Here is a 21,264-nt window from a genome sequence, read left to right as displayed (position 1 = left end):
CTGACTTTTTCTATTGTGCTAGCAGCAAAGAACTTTCAATGAAACATTTTCTGCTACCATTTATTTCTGGAGATGACTTTCATGGCTAGTGGTGATGTTTGTTAAGATTGAGATCACTTTGCTTGCAAAGAATTTTCCAAGTCTGAGGTGAGGGATAAATCTGCTTATTTTGCTTAGTCTAAACTGACCTTCTACAGTATAATGGAAAAAGAGGGAGACCTGATCTTTAAAATTCTTTATGAGTCATGAGACCTTGTTACAATGTATGGAAAAGTGGAGTTTCCTTCAATGTCATCATTTTATCAGGACTAGCAGTACCATGACTATAATTATTTAGTACAGAGTTTTATTGCTTAGGGAAAAATAAAGTATACTGTATGTAGCATTTGTCTAAACACAATAAGGTGTACTTTTTAGGATCTGTCCAAAACCACTCAAGGGCTTAACTAGAATGCTAAAGTTTAAACCTTCCTTGAATGGTCATCCTATTTGATCTGAAGTGGGACATGCCACTTTGCTGCTTCTTGTGATTTAAATCTGCCTGCTTCCAATATATTCCTCTTTCTTATTTTAGCAATTCGTCAAAATGAAGAAAACAGCAGTCAAGAAATAAAAGGACTAGAAGAGCTCAAGGATACCTCTGATGCACAGGTAAATGTGTAAGATTAATGGAGTCTTGGAAATGTTTTCAGATCTACAAGTTGAAGAGCTGCTTTCAATAGCTTTGGGAAATGGATTTTCCTAGATGCTCTGTGCAGGGAGCATGTAGGAGGGAGAAAGTCTGCTGGATCTCATCTTATGTGACTATTTAGAATAAGATTGATGATTACTCTGGGAATTAATCCCATGATGTTGCAATTGGACAGCATTCTTCAGCTATCTTTCTGCTCCTTTTAGATAATACACATAGCATATACCAGATGTGAAAGTAAAATGAGATATGTTTTAGGAGGCGAGGGTATATGACATTTTGATTGAATTTTAATCACTGTAAGTAGACATGCAATGAAATAGGGATACTTATTAGTCACTCAAGTGCAAGCAACAACCTTCTTATTTTTTTCCCTAACTGCCCTCATTTACAACCAAAGCACACTTCCTGATATTGCTCAGAAGAAACTAAACTGCCTTTTAGAATATTTTATTGCAGAATTGCTTACCCTTTTTAATTCTGTGAATCCTTTTTGATTAATCTGCAATTCATTCAGTCATTCTGTTCATGTGTTCAAGCTGTGCAAGTGTAACTGTATTGCTCATTGTACTGGTACTGATTATTGCTTTTAATTTAAAATTGATTTTTCCCAGTCTTGACTGTTTTTTTTCTCCTTCTATTTCTCTTGCAAAATGTTATGTTCTCTACCAGTTGCCACCTTTTCTCCTTCCCCTATATGCAGGTTGCAATTCCTGTGTCTGATTTGTCTCCCTAACATCTTTCCAAACAGAAAAGCTGTGTGCAAGAAGGACAGGATTTATGCTGATATTTGTGAGCAAGCCTAGCTGAAAGGCCACAAGCCATGTAGACAGGTGTGAGTTACAGAGATAAAGAAAGGACCCAGAGGGAAACAGTCACCTCACTGCACAAAAAAATCTGATTTTCTAGTTTTTTGTTGGATTTTTTTGGGGGGAGAGTGGGGGAGGGAGGTGGAGGGGAAGGATTTAGTGTGTATTCAGTTCTACTTAGTTGCTGTAGTTATTACAGTTTTTTTGAAAATTTTTGTTCCCATTTATTGTCGCTGTTGAGCAGCTAGCAGAGTAATGAATGCATCGGTTCTCAGTGGCAAGAAGGAATGACCTTTATTGTTTTGATTTCATTACATTTATAGAGTTCTCAAAAGTCACCCAGATTGGTCAGTCAGAAGCCTTCCCCCAGGCCTGATTGGCCAGGCCTGCACTGCCCAAGTTCTGGGACACTGTTCCAAAACATCCAAACTTTATCTTTATTTACAAAACACAAGAAAACTTCTCATGGGAAAAACTGTGCTAGCCACAATTTATGACATAGACAATGTATGTGCAAAGATCCTGTTAGCTAATAAGATCACCTGAACTAATTATAAAAGACCATAAAAATTTATTATTGGGATATTGATTCACCCAGCTTTTAACCAACTGGAAACCAGCTTCTAAAATTTGAAAGAATATGAAACCCATTTAAAATTACGCAATTACTAAATGAACAGTTAACAAAAACATTCATGTGCTCTACTGGGGCGAGCGTCGGAGTGTCAATAAAGCAGTGGTTGCTGCAATTTGTTTGTTAGCACCATAAAAATGACATCCAGTGAAGTCCAAATACAGTTTGTTTTAAAGGAGTAAATGATTTTTTTTCACTTTAGTGGGACAGTGCATCTGACTGGAGCTAAGCAAGGGATCCCGTCTTTTGAGGCAGTGGCATAAGGTTTTAAGTTTTCAGGTTGATCAAAGGTGAGGCTGGTAATAATTATGATTTTTTTCACTAGGCACAGAAAGAGACAGGTACAGTGAAAGAAAACCAAACCACCCCAAACCTTCTCTTAATAGAGCTGAAAGGTGTGGTGAACACTGCTCTGTGGGACAGAGGCTTGATTTACATTTGAGTTAGTTGGCAAAAGTGGTAGAAGTGTGGAAAAAATTTGTCATGGTGATTTTCAAAAGCAAACATGCTGTAAACAGTGTAAATGATGTAAATAAAAGATCCCATCTTGTCTGCCCAGGGATGTGTTAATTCACCTCTGTGTCTTTGCTAGGATGTTAATTTATGACCTCTGCAGAGGGAATATTTTCCAATGGATATGCTGAAACAGAAAGTATGTTGTCAGCATCTTCCTTTTTCCAGCCTTGGTAGTGAATAATTTGCTTTCATTCCCATTAAACTTTTTAAAATTTCATTCCAAATGAACACATTTAATTATTGTGATTTTGAGCCATGCATGGTTATAAAGACTCACTATAAAGTGCATTCTTTTATCATCCAGTTAAACTGTGCAACTTACGTCACATAAGTTAGTAATTGTATCTCTTTTGGTCTACATGCATTAGAGGTTTAAGCACCAATATCTTAGATTGCATGCAGGGTTTTGGAAGGTGTGTGCCTGCACAAAACGAAAATCAAAATTGCATTTTGCTATTGGGGTGGCTTGCCTTTACCCTTTTGTCCAACAGCTTCCAAAGTATTGCTTGAAAATTAAATTTATATTGACAAGTGAAAATGACCAGTAAATGGGGACTGTCAACATCTTTCCAACTAATTTTTAAAATCTGTCATCAATTAATTATTTAATTGACCTGGATGTTTTCTTACAATTATTTAGAAGAAAAAATTATAATAGGAAGTCAGCATAAGTGAGGAAATCAGAACTAAAAGTGAAGGGTTCATAGTTTCCTTCTTAACTACAGCTCTTACCCCAAAGCTGAAGTCCCCCTTCCTCTTCTTAACATAAGTGGTTTTAACCATTGCTCTTTGCTTCACACTCTGAAGATCAATAAATATTTGTTCAGCGGGGACTTGTAACCACCTATGCCACTCATAGGTCATGATCTGCTTTCTCTGGGCACATGTCCTGCTTCTGGCTAGGACAAGATTAGTTTTTGCAGTAGCCAGGACCCAGAGGTTATTCTATACCACCTCACATCATTGCTGGGAGTAGGGAAAAGGGAGTCTCTTCCAGGTAGAGATATCATGGAGGAGGGAGTGGTTGGGTATTGCCATTTCTGGAGGGGTTTCCATGTGAATTGTTTGTTCTTTGTACCTTCTGTCATTATTATTGTTGCTGTTACTGTTTGTTTTCTTATCTCATTGCTGTTTTCAGTAAATTGTTTTTATCTCAACCCACAATCTTTACCTTTTGTGCCTCCAATTCTCCTCTCCACCTCCTGCAAGAGTTAGGGGACTGAGTAAGTGGTGCCTCATTTGGTCTCTGTGGGAGCACTAAACTGGGGACTGCCATTCTTAAACCATGACAACACAACACGAAGGTGCAGAAAGTGCCTCCACAGTATTAAGATCCCAGATCCAGAGAGACTCCAAATCTTTATTGTCCTGAAGTCCTAGTAGGCGATAACACTTTGAAGTTGTCCTTAGCCTACCTTACACTGATGTAACACCCTGCTAGAAGCATCCTGCAGCCATGAAATAAGCAGGTTTGGTTTAGTTGATGTCCCCAAGACATCAGAGTTTTGGAAGTGCAGACATCAGACCTCCAAAATGTTAGATTCTCTGAGTAAACTACTGGAGAAAAAGGAGAATATTAAGAAACAAGTGATCTGACAATTTTTAAATGTCTACTGTAAAGTTTAAAAAAAACCCCAAAAACCCACTTCCTAAATAGCCTCTTTATTGATTAAACAAGTTTGGACAGCTCTTACCAAATTCTTCCAAATTTGATAAAATCAATCTTACTGCTGATCTGCAGGGGATAAGAGTGTGTCAGAACTGGTTTATAAACCAGTGTCCTCGATTTGGAAGATAAGGCACTAAACTCATAGACTATGTAAGGAATTTGAGATTAGGCAATGCCATTCCTTATTTTCTCAGTGGATTTCTGACCTTCAAACCAGTGTGTAGGCTCCTTACGTTGGAAAGCTGGGTTCGTCAGGAGGCTGAGCTCAGGAGGAGCACAGGACATGCAAGGATCAGGCTGTATCTGAAATCCTTTACTTCATCAGAGCAGAAGGGTCTGATGCAGGCTTGTGAGGAGATGTCTTCATGCTGTGTGGAAGAATATAGGCATGTACAAATTTCTTCAGATGAGTTGCATAAGGATTACTCTGGACTTGGTTGTGGAGCCTATTTTTTTCCATCAGCATTGAAGTACTTGTTCATAAAGCAGGTTTGTTTTCTTCTTCAGCTGAAGAAATTTTAACCCCCATTTCTCTCTTCCTTGGACAAACCAGCAGGGTGTGGGATGATTTGGGTAGGCACTCTCACACCTTCATCTCTCATGGGCATGAATTCCTCAGGGGGAAAGGATTGAAGCCTGCATGGCACTGTGGGTTAGCAGTCAGAACATCCCTAGATTTTGGGGCTGACTCACAAGGTGTGTTGTGAATTTTGGAGCAGGTACTGACTCATTTAAACTAGAGACGAACAGTAGAAAGAAAACAGTGAAGGAGGTAGGGGGGAAAATGTTTATTTGCAGATTGCCTTTGAAGTCATGTAGCCATATCACAGCTATGCCACTTGATGGGCCCTCCCAAGGCATATGCTGTTCCCATCAGGAAACATCTGGGCTAATAAAAGCTGCATGGTATCATTGCCCCGGGTCTCAGTTATGCAGAGGCTATATCCATGACCAGATCATGGACAGTGGTATCAGTCACTGACTTTGCAGGGAGCAATTTAGGCCATATCAGCTAACTGTGGTGAGTCTCTGCTATGCCTGTGTGCAAGCATGAATCTATGTTTTTATATGTATCTACCTGCTGTTTTTAGAAAACAACCAGTGCTGAATGTTTTGACAAAACCCTATCAGCATAGCTTGAGTAACTGCCAGAATATTAGCAAAAAAAAAAAATAGTTCTAACATAGCTTTTAAAGCAAGCATCGTTTCCTTCCCTAAACAAAATCAAGAGATATAGATTTGTTATTTACGGAATAAATAAATGTGGCACAACTGTCTTTTAACTCTTGAGTCTTGCATAAGTGAAAAATGGTTGGAGTGGGAGCAGAGGGAGTCGTAGCCTGTTATTTTTAGGAATGCCTTGTGTTGCACTTCATTCTTTTTCCAGGGCTGTTCCTGGCTAACTTTCCCATGAGTTTTTAACCTCTTGCTCCTGTTCTCTTATGTAACAGGAAACAGGCTGACAGGAACAAATAAAACACAGCATATCTGATAGTTGCACTCAGAGGAGCGGTTGATTTAGTTAGCCCTGCCTTCTTTCCTCCAGAGTAGATACATTTGGAGATTCAGATGTGCCTCTGTTCCTCTCTGGTTGTTTCCTGGGAAGCAGTGACTTGTTTGTGCTCAGCAAGTGGCACCGAAGTACTGCGAATATGAGAAAACAGATGCATTTCTCTTAAGGTTGAAATTTGTGGCAGTGTCATGTCCTGGGACTGTGGATTTAAGTATCTGTTTGCTCTTTCTCCCACCCTTAAGGCAGGAGTTTTGTGCAAGCTTCAGGGAAGAGATGACATCGGACGGATCGAGCTGGTCCAAAAGCTGGCGAGAGAGAACTGCCAGTTTTTGCAGGCGGATAGAAAAGCACTGGAGAAGGCAGAACAAGTAAGACATTTCTTGTTTGGGTTTTTTGTTTCTTTCTGGTAGAGGAGGGAGATTTAGGTCACAAAACTGAAATAGCAAAGCTGATGGTCAGAATCCAGGGCACACATTAGTCATGGAGCTGTAGCTGCTCTCCTCTGGCATTTACATTTCTCTAAAGTGCGTTCAGGTCAATAATTGTCAACACACTTAAATTATTATGTTGTCATTAACTGTTAGTTGCTGTGATTAATATCTTATACACATAGGATATAGCAGATGATTTCAGGATGCTTTTTACCAAATCGTTGGGTTTTACGGTGTGTTTAAATAATGTATAAGGCATATGAGTGCTTCAAGTGCTTACTTTAAATTATCAGTATTACTTCATTGGGAGTATATTTGGATGCAAGTATTGGCTGAAACTTTTCAGCATGTCTTAAAAAGAATGGTCGGGATAGGGAATTCAGCAGTTCGTGTTTTTTTCTTTTAAATTGTGTTTTCAATCAAAAGTTACACTGAAGAAAGCAGCATTCTGTTGCTTCTGAAAGCACTTATTCAGATGTTAATAACCGGGTTGAAAATGCACTGAAACTTGACTGCTTTGCTTATAGCACAATGTCTCCTAATTTTGTTCTCCTAGTAAAGATTTCTATTCTGATTGCATATTCATCTAAAGGTGCAGAAGATGACTGAAAGAAACAACAAAAATCCCACCTAGTCCTCATGTCCCTTGCCATTATGTATATGCAATTTATTCAATTTTCAGCTCACTGGACAGTAGAAAAAAGACATGCTTTAGAAAAGAAATACTTTTCAGCTCATCTGTAAGTTCATTCTCACTGAAATAAGGCTGTAGAAAGGAAAAGAGAATGATGAAATCTTACTTCAGACCTTCATGCTGTTCTGTTAGGCAATGTATAGGGTCTGCTCTGGTGTAGTTAGATGTGTAAATGTATCAGTAGGTGTGCAGAAGGGAGGAGGGCAATTAGCAAGGCTAATTCCCCAAGATTAAATTGTTTCTCTGCTGACCCTCTAGCAATGGACGTCTGGCAGAATTTCCGTATATCTTCAAACCCTATCCACAAAGCACAGTTAAAAGTTTAGATGCTTAAGCAAAGAAGATTTTAAACCAGGGAAGATTTCTATTGTGTTTCAGGATTTGGAAAAAAGATTACAGATATTTGGGCATAGATGAGGGGGGAATGTTGGGACTGATACTCAAAAATTCAGTGGCTATTTTTGCTGCTTACTCTGGTCATTGCAAAGGGTGCTGTGGCATCAGCTGCAGCTCTGTAGCTGCACAGATTACAGTACAGTTCCAAAAATGGAAAGGAAAGAAGCACTCAGCTTTTCTTCTCCTTTTGAAAAGTATGGTACTTAGCAATTGCTGCTATTTAGGAGATGAGTGACTTCAGTTTAGCTGGAGCTTGAGCAATTTGCTCATACCCATCCTGAGCAGTATAACACAGCAATTACTGCACTCAGACAAGGATATGCATTTAGACCTTTAGGATATGCTTTTAGAGGCGACAGCAAAGAGAAATGTCGCCTGAGAGACTGCAGAAACCCATGTCATTCCTCATGTGCCCCTATTTCTGGGTGGGGAATGACTTACAGCTAGTGCTGACAATAATAAATCATGGTGTGCTTCTTCCCCCTGTTCTGCACTTTGCTGGTTGGTGTAGGGTGGGTGCAGGCAGCCCATGCCCAGATCTAAGAGAGACCTACAGTCCTCATAGTGGATATGTTTGGTAAGCCCCAGCTAGACTACTGTTTCCATTAGGAATAGTCACCAAGAAGGCATACAGAACATGGGCACAGTTTGTTGTAGCTTCTCAGTTTAGCTGACTCAGGTAACTAACTTTCACTGGAAAAAATGCAGACATTGCCATGGCAGGGCAGTGGCTTGCGTATGTTCAGGAAGCTGTGAGCTTCCATCCCTTCCTCTCCCTCCCTTCCTCCCGTGTGGTCTGAGAGCTGATCCGGTGCACGTGCAGGTGACAGGGTTTGAGTGGCTGGGCAGGGTTCACTGCTCCAGGCAGATATCCCCCCTCTTCTCCAAAGAAAAAAGCAGCAGGAGGAATTGTGCTACTGCTTGGATTCAGGATTTCAGACTTTCCTATCTCATCCTGCTGCTACAAAAGTAATGGCAGATTCATTGGCATCAGCTTATTACCCAGTCCCTTGGGCTCACTGTAAACGTTAGAGGAACAACATGTTCAGGGTGGAGTATCCTTACTGTGTGTAATGTGCCCATCTTCTTTTCTTCTGTTTTTAAAAGCATAGGTTATTTTACACTGCTTTCTTAGTAACACAGGGTGGTGGGCACTCAGTGCAGGAGTAAAATGGAGATTCTCTGTGCAATTCCTACATTTCTTAGCAAGTATCTCTGCACTAAAGCTTTCACCAGCTTTCCCTCCTGGGGAGCTCAAACTGGGCTTTCTTGGATGATCTGCCTTCCTCAAAGGAATGGCATGCAGTCTGTAAATGAGATGCCTGAGCACCCTGCCAGGCTGTTCTCCCTGCCCTTGGAGAGCCTGCTATCCAGGCTGGCCTCCTGGCAGCTCAGCTCGAAGCAGAAATGCTGCTGGCTTGCAGGGCTGTGTGTTTCTGTCGGCCCAGGCCAGTGTCACTGTTGAAAGCTGGGAGATTTACAGCCTGCCTGGAAGTAAAGCTGCTCTGTCCAAGATGGCCAATGGGAAATTTTTTCCCTAAGCAGAGTTCTCCACTAGTTTGTTCTCCTCTAGTGATACGAAAAACACCCAAAATCCCAGCCTCAAAAGCCCATGCCTTGTCCCAGGCATGTAATGGGAAACAGAGTTGTGGCTCCTCTGGTGTTACCCACTGTTTCTAGAGCAGATCTCTTCAGATTAGGACAGCCTCACATGGATTGCCAGCATTAAGAGCAAATACAAATGTAGTATAATTGGGCTTTGACGATTCTTGTACTTTCCTGTGAAGAAGAAATGGTTCTCATCCTGATTGAAGAATTTGGTACTGACTACCCCAATAACTCTTTCCTGTACAATGAATGAGGGTGATAGGGAGCTAGACTGGATGGATTACTGGAGGACTGGTAAACTCTCCTGTCATTCAAATAAATAGTCACCATCTTCATCTGAGTTTGAGGACAGAAGTTAATGACTCACTCTGAGAAGGTGGATGACGTGTGGATGCACAAGAGGTTTTTGGTGATAAAGGTGATCTTTAAGGTGTGGTGTTGGAGGTCTGTGGTCCACAAGAAACAGGTGAAGCATGGATTGGTTTGGGTTGCTAGTTCAGGAGAAGAAATATGATTTTTTTTTTTCTCAGAAAAAGCAGATGGTCTGGAAGAGGGAGAATATGTGACAGCTGGAGGAAAGCTTGGTTTGGAACTATAGTGTGTGGGAGAAGGGATTCCTTTAGTTTGGCTGTGTTCTGGTGTAAAATTGGGAGATATATGTGTGTATATATATATATAAAAGATGATTTGTACTAAATCAGAAAGTCCATATTGCTTTTTTTTTTAGTTTTCTGGTATGCTATCATTTCTTTTCACATTTATGGTCTGAATGAAAAAATTACTTTGAACAACTCTTACGATTTATAAAGTTCTGTGCTTAGTCTCTGTTATGTGTGAGCTGCTTAATTGATTTTACACTGGAAGTTGACAGTGACCAGGTTAGATTGGTGTATTGGAACTGGTGTTCCCTGGTAGCACACAGTGCCAATTCTTTCTCTGGTGAATATAGTGTTTGCAAAGTGCCCTAATTGTAATGGTTTGCAGAGAAACAAAAACTAAATTACAGTGTTTTCCCCCACTCCCACTTGCTAATGTGTTAGAATAAGGTGCTTAATTAAGGCACTGAACCTACCGTATGTGTTAGGTTTTCTAAAACTTCAGCGTTGCTAATGAGTAGAAAGTAAATAATACTAAATAAGCTTCTAAATAGGCAGATAAGCTTCTTCTCTGTGCTTTTGCATTCCTACAATGTATTGATAAATAAATAAAATGAAATGACTGTCTAAAATACACAGAAATTATTTTAATATCAAATATGGGGTAGAGTAAAAAAAAACTATGCAAGCTTGCAGTTCTAATTTTATCGTTACATGCAAATCATACTCATAAGCCTAGGGAAATGTGAAACTGGATATTTGTATTTTAATGTAATTTAAATATTTCATTTCTTTAAAAAATTGCTTTGACAGAAAATAGATGGAAAATATGTATTGAAATATTCAGCTATAGAACGAGCCTGCTTTTTGGAGAGGTTTGCTTATTATTAGCATTAATTATAATACAGAAAGCAAGCTGTGTATGTAAAGCCATTTGAAGCAATTTATCATAGCTTTTTTTCCTCCAGCATACATTTGGGATGCAGTCAAGACATACTTGCTCTAAACCATAGTTTTTGAAATTCCTTTTAGTCAACTACAACTCAATTAAATAATGTCTTTACAATAGATGTGAAAACGTGTTGCACAGTATATCCAGTTATTATTTCAATGAAGTATTGCACTCATTAAGAAAATCACATCTGTTTATAGTGTCATTGTCTTAGTAAAATTGTAAAAGTGCTTTTCACCTCAGCAAATGGGGAGAATATTCTTTAGATTATAGAATCATTTTCATGGTCAGATCAACTGAATAAAATGTTCACAAATTGACAATAATTTTCAAAAGAGGCTCTTCCAGTACTTCCCTGCACCAGTAGGAAGGGGAACATTTCCTAAATCCTCCCTGTAGTCCCTTTACAGATTAATGTATATATTAATTAGAATTACGTACTGTTTAAAAGTATATAAGTACATACAGTTTGAGTGTATTGATTCTGTGAGTTAATTCAAGATGAAAGAGACATATTATATGAGGCAAGGATGTTTTCAGAAGGACAACAGATACTGAAGAACAGTTCTGTTAATTTACTGGGTACTAACTTTTGTAATCAGGGGTCTCGTTAGGAAGACAGATGATTTGCTCATTGAAGCAGGTTGGTGGTTGAGCTGAAGCTGTTAAAAGGCTTACAGCAGAAGATTAACGATTTAGGGCCATGGGTTGTATAGATTACTCATGACCGAGGAATTTCTTAAGGAAATTCCAGCCATGACACACCAGGGGTATTTTTAGGGTGTCCAGCTGGGTGCTTGCAGGAGATAAGAATTAATGTCAGGACATGTCAAGAGCTGCAGTTTTTGTTAGCTTGACAGAGCTGTGGCATTGTGCTGATGTACTGTTGGATTGATGGTCAGTAATCAGGGCTCTGATGCAGAAGTATTCTTTAAAACATTGACATCAAATCATGTCTGAATACAGTCAGTGACTGAAATCTGTGCATACTTTCTAAAAACGTCATCCCTTTTCTTGTGTGTGCTCTGTCTGGGACAGATCTATTGGGGAGCTTGGGAGCAGGTTTACCACTTTTGACTCTTGGCAGCTATTCTGCCTCTCTTGCGGAGCTGTGGATCAAATGGTCATGACAACTACAGCACAGTTTTGCAAAGACTGTAATGGTTTGAATAGCTATGAGGTGGTATAGATGTCTCAAGTCATTTAAACAGAATGGATTTAGCATGTCAGCACAGGAGTTTGCTATTTTTCTTTATACCTCTTAGATCTGCCAGCATTAACAGAGAGACCTGTACCAGGCTAAGATGAGGGTTTGCAATTTGGATTTAGTCTTCAATTACAAGCCAAGAAAAAAAAGAATCTATCAATGAGGTTGTCAGTTTATACCTCCTTGTTGAGTACGAGTAAGTAATTAAGTGTTAGGTACATATTTGCTGTGGAGGTAACCTGAAGTTCAAGTCTCTGGTCTGAATCAGAGGGAACAGGGACTTGAATCTAGTTCTGTCATGTTCTGAAGAGAATGTCCTATTCCAGATGGTTGATTTTTCATCTGCTGGAATGAATGCATAGCCCCAGGTGATCACCTGTTCTTCATAAGCCAACCTCTTTATCTTCTGAGAAGAAAAGGCTTCTGCAGGTCCTATGCTTTTTTTTTTTTCCTCCCCAGTATGGAACAGGCATAGGCATCTTTTTGAAATGGAAAAGGTTTCCCAGAGATAAGGATCCTCCTGCTCAGATATAGGACTGTGATCATTTGCATGCTGGGAAAAGCTTTGTTTCAGTCTTTTGCAGAACTTTTAAAATAAGAATAAAACTGATTTTATTTGCTACATACTTCTAAGAGGACTTACTGTTCCTTTTGTTGAGTCTGTTTAATGTGGCCAGAGTTTTGGAGGAAAACGTCCTCTTGCCAGCAGTGCAAAATGGTGAAATTATGTGATCCTTCTCCTTGTAAAAAAAAGCACTTGAGTCATACTTGTGCTCCAGTGATATGTTGTGAGCATACTATAGGAATGCATAAAGTGGAAACTTCACTCTTTTCCTTTGAGTCAAGTTACATATTCCCACAATACTTTCTTTCCTCCAGATGCTCATCCTAGTGTTTAAAAGCAAAGAAAGCCTAATTTTCTCGTCTTTGATTTATTCTGTAACATTATACTACTTTGTATAGGAGGAAATTCCACTTACACATTTTGCGTGCTGGGATTTCTTTAGAGTGGAATGGTGACTCATTCTTGTATGGGACAATAACTTAGCTCCTGTGCTGAAAGGGGTAAAAAGGGCACATAGTATTTAGCAGGCTAAAACCTGGGAGCCAGAGCTCTGAATTTTCCTTTTTGACTCTGTTGGTTATTTAATAAATAACCTTCTTCAAATCTTGTCACTTTTCTGGACCTTTGTTTACCCAGGTATAAAATGAGGTCTTAAACATGTGGGACCTTGAAGGATGTTGTAAAACCTCCAGTGGTTAATGAATGTTGAAGAATTCCTTTGGGATCCTTGAGAGGTGGTTCAGGGATCCCAAGGAAGCTGGAAGTGGGTTGAACTCTTGACAGCAGGAGATCTTTTTTAAAATCCCGAGGCCAGGCCTACAGCTGCAGTGCCTACACAGCCTCTGGGTCCTTAGGCATTGCTTCAGAGGCTGTGCTGCCCCAAACACTTGTCCCCAGCCCTGGGCTGGCCCATGGAGTGCTGCTTTGTGAAGAGACACAGGGAATAATGAAGCTGAATAATAAAATAAATACACCTTTCTTGTGGGGTTATTTTCCAACTGGATTGGTTCCCCTCATGTTATGGGGGCATGGATATGGGGTGAGAATAAGATATGGTGTCAGGGATGACCTGTGCTGGCGAGAGCTACTCTGCTGCTCCTGGTGAAATATTGCCATTCTCCTTAATTCCCCAAAGCCTTGTGATTTACCCAATCCAGAAACTGAACTGGGTCAAATGAAATGTCCTTTTGGTTGGCAGTATTTTAATCCAGATCCTGTGTTTTGCTGAGTGGCTTCTTGAAGGCACACTCACAGGGAGTGAATGATGAGCAGGGTGTCAACATCCAGGAGCAGGGAGAGGACAGGAGTGGTGTTTTTCATGGGCAGTGGGACTACACTGTTCTGGTGGTACCGAGGCTAAAAGCACGGTTCCTTGGTCCTGCCCTTGCTCCTTTTAGCCATGTGAAGAAGTTGAGAAACTCTCTGAGAGCTGCAGTCTGCAAGTTGTCACTGTCCTCTGCTTCTGTGGTTCTCTCCAGATTTTGAACCACTAACCTGTGTATTTTTCTTGGTTTGTCCAAAGGCTTACACAGAATTAATTTTATAACATTCTCTCTTTAGAGAAGTAGAAATTACCAGTTTATGAATTCAAAGCACCTGCTCTTTTGTTTTCTGATATTAAATTGTTCCTCTCTCTGTGTGATAAATACATTTGATGACATTTTGAATGTTCTTCTCTCCATTTTCCTGATTCATGACATCAATAAATTCCCAGTTATGCTGATAATACAGCAGATGTATCCTGCCATCTGCTTCTGTAAAGCTAATTCTACTCTTGTCCTGGGAACTCTGAACAACAAAGGTGTCTGGATCTCTCTGTCAAGTTAGGGAATTTGTTACCTAAATTTGTTACTCAGGAAGATTAAAAAGAAAAGTTGATAATGCTTTGAACATGTACCACACAACCTTAGGTCAGAAATTTCAAGCAGTTGCTGAATTTCAGGAGAAGTAATTTTTTGTCATTCACCTTTTCAGTGGTGTAGAACTTTTAAGTAATTCACAGTTTTACCAGACTTTTGCCAGATCAGTAAAGGATATCTCATTTTGGCTCATAGTCTGGACCTGGCTGAAAAGAAGTATCCGAGATAACTGGAAAACTTTTTGATAAGCTTGAAGCTGATGGCTGTCTACCACAGCTGCTTCTCTGGAAGTTGTCTGAGATATGGTAGTCTGCCCAGAGATCAGTCAAGTAAAAAGGATTCAGTGCTTCAGCTCTCTTTTTTTTTTCTTTTTTTTTTTTTTTTTTCTTTCTATCCCCTTGAAGAAGTTCAGGAATAATGTTCAGTTTCACTGAAGTGAAGATTTGGGCCAGTAATGCAGAACATACATGGCTAGTGTCATTAAACAGGTAAACATGTTTCTACATGTCAAGCTTTGCTTTGGAGAAGATACTACACTGGAGCAAATTCTGTAGTAATATCTGGAGTTCATGCTAAAGTCAGTGTGATTCCAGTGGCAGGATGCTTTGGAGTCTATGAGGTCTGTATCAGGACCTCACTGGAATAAATGCTGGCAGCATTTGTTGGCATCTGTTCCTGCAGGCATGCTCTGGAGACCACCCAGACCATGCCAGTGGAGAGACAGCCTTTTCCCTACGTTCAGCTGCCTCTCCTGGACCAGAGTCAGGCTATCTGCTATGAGGACTTTTTGGAAAAAGTGGCTATCTCTGCCTCCATTATTGAAACCCCATACACAGCAGGAATGTAATGACACTTTAAACTCGTGCTTTTTGCAGGCTTCTTCCCCTTCCCCCCCTCCCCCCCCCGGTCAGGATTTATTTATTTTAATTATGAAACCCCCCTAAAATCGTCCAAAAATTTGTTCTTTTGCTATGGCTGTTCTGTCACTCACTGCCTCCATTTTAAAGTTTAATTCAGCCCCTGCTGTTGTTAGTAGGTATTTTTTTGGTCAGAGTGGGGTATTGCCTGTAGGGTTTAATGCCTTTGTTACACTGCAGCCGTGGAAGCTGGTGGCATTTTGCAGGATGTGCTTGACACACAGCCACCTGTGGAGAACAGTGATTTGGTAGCAGTTAATACACCACTTGCTTCCATTTTTCTTGGTTCTGTGTGGCAGCTCAAAGAGCAAAGGAATGAAAACCCAGGTGATTAGTGGTATTTTTGCTGACTATCTTCCTCTAAATCAAAGCAGGTATTCCCCTCTCCTTCCTCGATTAGTGTTCCTACCGCTGTGTGCAGCACCTCCTATATTCTAATTCACAGCACATGAAAATGAGGTCTCAAGTGCATATGCACGGATTTCATTTTAACTACCCAGTGAAAAGTTTTAATTAGGTGTTTCATGTGGAAACATGAAACAGGGTTTGAAATTAGCAATGACCTTGCGGCCTTCCTCGAATATATTTTCTGATACTGTGTGGCAGGCAGTTCCCAGCTCCTTTTGTCACTGCCGGGAACATGAGCATCCGAGCGGGGAAGGCTCTGACATGTGGGAGCAGCAGCAGTTGCTGGTTGCAGGAAAAAGTACTTTAGCCTCTTTTGATGACTGGGAAAATAATAGGATGACCTAACTCAGGAAGAGCATGAATAGTAGCTGGTAATTCCTTTAACAGCTTGCTGAAGATCGAATCTTAGATGGATTTCCAGGCTCTGAGCAAGTGTAAGCCCTGGACAGGGGGTGATGCTGAGCTATACAGCCCTGTTTGATCAAGGGAAGGGCCTACACCTCATGTGCCTTTGTTGGCTGCTGTGTGACAGTTCTGTCCCCTGCCAGCCTGGCTGATGCTTCTTGCTCTCTTGGAGTGGCTGGATTCAGAGCACCATCCCTTATTTATCTCTGTTTTCCCTGGGAGGTGAGGGGAGCACACCTGTGTGTGCTGTATCAGGAGCAGCATTGCTACTTAGTCCAGTGCTGGGAGGAACAAAGAAGAACCTGCTCTTTTTGGCAGAGTAGGAGATAAGCACAGAATGCAAATGTGCATCTCCTCTTTGGTTTGGTTGCAATATCACAGTGTATCCTCTGGTTTTAGAGTCACTAATATATGTTAAATGAATACAACATCAGTTTGGGCCTTTTTACAAAATACTTTTTATATTGCAAGTAGGGGGTTATTCACCAGAGGAAGCTTTAAAACATATGTGTGAATACAAATACTACTGGTAAATCGATCTACTGTTTGTAATATATGCTGTTTGGCCATATTTAGCAAGTTAATAGAGACTTGATGTGGTCAGGGTCAGAGAAGACACTAATCAGAGCTGACTGAAGTGGCCACAATTTCAGTTCTCATATGCAAAGCCTGGTTGTTCAGGCTTTGAGCTAAAAACCAGATACATTCAGGCCAGGGTTTCCTTGTGTGAATGGCAAATAGCTGGAAAGTGTACCAACACTCTGGCTTTGTCTCCTCAGGTGAGAAACCTGAATCTTTTCAGTGGAATTCACACATTAATTCAGCCTGTCTAAATAATCTGTCAGTCTCTACGCAGTACCCGTACTGAGCTAATCATTGGGCTGTATTGATTTCTTTTTGGTTTCTTGGATTTTGATGAACTTATGTAAAAGAAGCATGTGTCTTCTGAGCAGAATTCTATTTGCAGTGAGTTCTTTAGTCCTATTTCCCACAGAGATGGAAGAAGTAAATTAAGCCTGGGTAGAAGATTTTCTTACCTGCTTTATCATTGGCATTGCAAGATTTTTCCAGCGTAGTTTGAGCAGTGCCCAATGCCTCAATGGGAAGCTATCAAATCCTGCACATTGCAGGTGATGGCCTGCAATGAAGGCCTGGGGACTTTCTCAGGATTTCACCAAGGACATGGCAGAACCCTTCTCCACCAAAGAATTTGCAATGCTCATGGTCCTCTAGTTCTCCTCCTGCAGAGGCACTTTCCTGTGTGTGCATGTGCTGTACATATTTATTCATGAAACAGACTGCGTACCTTGCTAAAAGCAAAGATGACAAAGACTTATGGAATCCTTTTTCACACCACAGAATGAACCAGTCATTTACACACAGTCTCAGCTGTTAACATAAAGAAGCTGCTTTCTCCTGGTGACCCATCTGTTCTGACACTCCTCACCTCTTCCTCTTTTTCAGATTGCATCAGGCTTTTGTCTAGCAGATTCTGAAAAGTTTCAACCTCCTTTTCAGTTATTCGGATTACAACCTGAGTCTTGGTCATCAGAAGGGGTGTTTGAGTAGTTAAGGTGCACTGGGTGGCTGAATGATACTTTAGATAGCTTGAAGCAGCTTCCCTTTTTAAGTCTGAACACCTGAACCACCTGAAGCTTGCTTCAGGTGGCAGATTTTAATGTGGGATACTCCAATCAAGTACTTTCCTAAAAATGGCCCCTATAAATTAATTTTTTTCACAGCATCAGCTGTAGCTTTCATTTTTAGGAACCCCAAAAGACCTGCTTCTCTTACATCGTTTTAGGCACTTCCTTGTAGGGAAGTGTGCAGGAACTGGAGGAACATGTTCCAAATTTACAGCAGAGCTGTGGGTATGTGTGCTGATTTGTGTGGGATCTGCAGCCATCCCTGGAGAAGAGCTGCTCGGCTCTTGCACTGGGTGGCCGTATGCTCCCTGTAACTCGTCTGTTCTCACCCTCCCACCCTCAGCTGTCACACAGACACACATATGCATATGTGCAGTTATGACTGTCTCCTCCCTGGAGCAAAACTTAGTTTTGTACTGTATGGGGAAAAAGGCTACAGTTTCACCACACCATTTTCCTTTGCAGCTACTGTAGCAATGCTCTCCAATTCTGTCTAATATTTTTACTGGTTAATCAATTGACACATGCTGTTTTCATTGCAGTGACATGTAAATAGTAAATATTTACATTAGACAAAAGCTATACAGTAAATCATGCATATAGCTGTTTTAAAATGCTATTAGTTTTTAATCTGTGTGATGTTCAATATGTATTCAAGATACCCTATGAATAGAAACAGTAAAAAAAAAAAATTGCAGTTTACACATTTAATTATGGTAGAAATTCATGTCTTACCTGCTGTAAGAAGAAATGAAGATTCAGCATTCCAACAGAAGTATAAAAATGCTGTAAAAGTTTCTTGACCATTATATTGTCAAAATCAACTATAAAATCATAGGCATTTGCAGTCTTCCTAGTAATTCATTAATGCTGCAGTTTCCGGTATTCTGTTGCTCTCACGTGTGGAAAAGGTCTGCATCAAACGGTTGGATGCCCAGCCTGCTTTAAAAAATCCTATTGACTAAGGTCTAATAATACATCCCATTCCAGAGATTCTTCATTTGGGCAATTTTGTGAATGGAGCAGAACAGGCAATACCATTATGTCCATATCAGATTTGCTTTTGTAAGAAATAATTTGTTCCAATTATTTTACTTTTTTTTTCCGTGCACAGGTTAAGTGCTTGCTACAGCAAAACTTCTTCACTTTTCTACCTTAGACAATATACTTAATGAGCTTTATCTGTATTGCCTTGTTAAGGGCAAGGAGCTAGGAGCTACCTCCAAATAGACTAGGGCTTTTATGAAAATGAGAGCACCAAAGAGTTGCTTCATCATGGGAAATCACTGCCAAATGTCGTGTGAGCTCTTGCTTTCCTGGCAGACACAATGTAGAGAAACATTTTCATTTTTAGCATCTTGACATTCAACTTTTTTGACTTCTAATGCTTTACCACTTTTTACTATGTGAGTATTTTCCGTTAAAATGCATTGCTCTGAATTTGCTTGTATTGAAATAACAGTTGAGATAATACAGAGATATAGATAATTAGAGGCTTAGATCAGGCTGTACAGAAGCATCTTAATAAGATCAAATAAAAACCTGCATTTTATTTTTAGCATAGTCTAATGTTTAATAAGCTAAAGCTAAAATCTGATGAATTGGCAATGATTTTGTGATTTGATATTCAGAAAGAATGCATCCTGAATATCAAATGAATGAAAGTTGCTGTGGAATATCATTGCTGCATTTTTTATTTTGACCTTGAAAACTAGGTTGGTTTAGTGTTTCTACACTGCTAACCTTGAAACACAGTATTTGGAAAAAGTGCTGAAGGTTAGCAGTGCTTTTTCTTGAGCTATCGTAGGGGAACAGTTTGAAGTTTATGGGGGTGGAGAGAAATTGTCTTCAAGACCTTCAAACAACCTGAAAGTTTTGGTGATGACAGCACTTTAACTTATCGTTATCCTAAATATGTCCTTCTGTGCCGGTGAAACTGCCTCACATAGCTAAAAGGAAAAGTGACTGCACAAAGGAATTTAAGTGATGTCAGGAGTTTGGGGATGCTCAGGAAGCTGCTCACAAGTCCCTTCTGCACAAACATAGCCTCCTGTACTGTGGATGTATACTCACAAAATATCCTTAGTGTAGCATCATTTTGGTAGGTCAGGTGAGTAGCTGTGTGTAGAGATCATACTTCTCATGTCAAGCAAATGCTCCTGAGCCCAAGTGTCACCCCACTCTTTGCTGGTTGTTAGCAGGCAGCCAGTGTGCCAGTACAGACTCAGGGTGGATGAAGAAACATGCTTTGCACAGGGAGTGTTTTGTCTGGAGTAAACAGAGGTGTAAGACAGAGACAACAGGCTTGTGTTTTCTTTTTTTTGTCTTTGCTGAGTGGGTAGTTCCATTGCAAACTGCACATTCATTACTTAGAGTGGAGAAAAGAATCCTAACAAATTTCTGGAACATTAGGTTGTGATCACTTGCATTGTAGGGGAGCAGAAGAAAATGTAAACAACTTCTGCTCAGAGTCATCTGAAAATATGATCAATTTTATTAAAAATGTAACAGAAACCTAATGTTTCAGATAGGATTTCCAAGACTTTGTCTTTCCCCTACCACCCCCCGCATTGAGCTCTCTGTGTTTCTGATTGCCTCCAATGCCTGTGTTAAAATTCAAGGCATCCATAAGGCACATGTCCTCCTGACCTAGTGCTGTAGTTATGATGATGCATAAAATAAATCATCACAATTACTGAGGAGTCTCAAGCACCTAGTAACTCATGCAATTGCTTCTTGAAACATGACTGAACCGAAGAAAGGATCATTAGTTATTTCCCTGGAGTAGCTGGATGTTGTAACCCTCTCCACAGGGTTCTGTTAGGGATTTAAGACCTGGTCATTTGTTCACACATCTCATTTTATCTCAAATGCTCTGTGACAGGTGGTGAATTCCACAGCCTGTGTCTTCTTCACCCACAGCATCTTCTTATCTATCAAAGTTTAGGTCAAATAGCAAATGGCCAACCATGCGGGAAGGAAGAGCCCAGCAATGGTAAAATAAACAGGTTTAAGAAATCACTTCTGGAAGGACTTATAAGAGAAGATGAATTTATGAGATATATGACATGAAAACAATTTCCTGAGTAAGGAGAAAGAAGTTGGTTAGATGAGATCTCAAGGTTATATGTGAAAAAGACGTAGCTGTAGGAAGCGATATAAATTGTTTAACGCTATGATGTTCATGAGGGAATCAAAGCTAGAAATGGGGGATGGGAAGCCAGGAGCAGAGATAAGTGAGAGTTTCAATATTTCTTGGGTGGCATAATAGGTGTTGGCAGTGTCTAATCAGTCTGTACTATGCAGTCTGAAAGTAGTGGGATATGCTGAGAGGAAAAGACTGGGATCAGAACATGTGTGTCAGTGGACAGTTGCAGCCCTCAGTGGAACCTTTGTTGGCTGAAGAAATCGCTGTGAACACAGTATAGTATCAGAAGCTGGTAAGTGGCATTGTGGTGTCACTCTCTCCCTGTAGGTAACACCAGCTTACTCAGGAGGTCAGCAAGGACGAGGTACTTTGAGGGAGGAGAAGGGAGGCTGACCTAAGGGAGATGATTTGGGAACCTGGTGTCAGTGCTGCTCCTGGTGGTGAGTTTAATGGAATAGAGAAGGAACCTAATGTAGGCATGACAGTGGCTGAAGGACAGCAGGGAAGTACAGTGGAAGCCCAGTGACTGGTGCATGGGCTGAGACTTTATGGATGGGACCGTCAGTAGAGCAGTATGGTTGGAGGGGTTGTTCTGAAGAC

At 40.3% G+C, this 21,264-nt stretch overlaps 1 protein-coding gene across 3 annotated transcripts in view; it reads left to right on the top strand.

The window, feature by feature from the left end:
* Positions 1 to 21,264, top strand: part of RAPGEF5 (Rap guanine nucleotide exchange factor 5) — a 205,761-nt gene that overhangs the window by 108,599 nt on the left and 75,898 nt on the right. For 2 of the 3 annotated variants that reach the window (XM_085050902.1, XM_085050900.1), the window contains exons 8-9: positions 575 to 651; positions 6,075 to 6,200. In XM_085050902.1, the coding sequence (XP_084907028.1) occupies positions 575 to 651; positions 6,075 to 6,200 (203 nt within the window). The remainder of the gene's footprint in view (positions 1 to 574; positions 652 to 6,074; positions 6,201 to 21,264) is intronic. The other variant, XM_085050901.1, reaches the window with a different exon arrangement.

The sequence above is a fragment of the Lichenostomus cassidix genome, chromosome 2 (assembly GCF_008360975.1).
Source record: "Lichenostomus cassidix isolate B80296 chromosome 2, HeHo_3.0, whole genome shotgun sequence".
NCBI lineage: Eukaryota > Metazoa > Chordata > Aves > Passeriformes > Meliphagidae > Lichenostomus > Lichenostomus cassidix.
The sequence above is the reverse complement of the archived record's forward strand: the minus strand, read 5'-3'. Positions and strand labels throughout refer to the sequence as shown.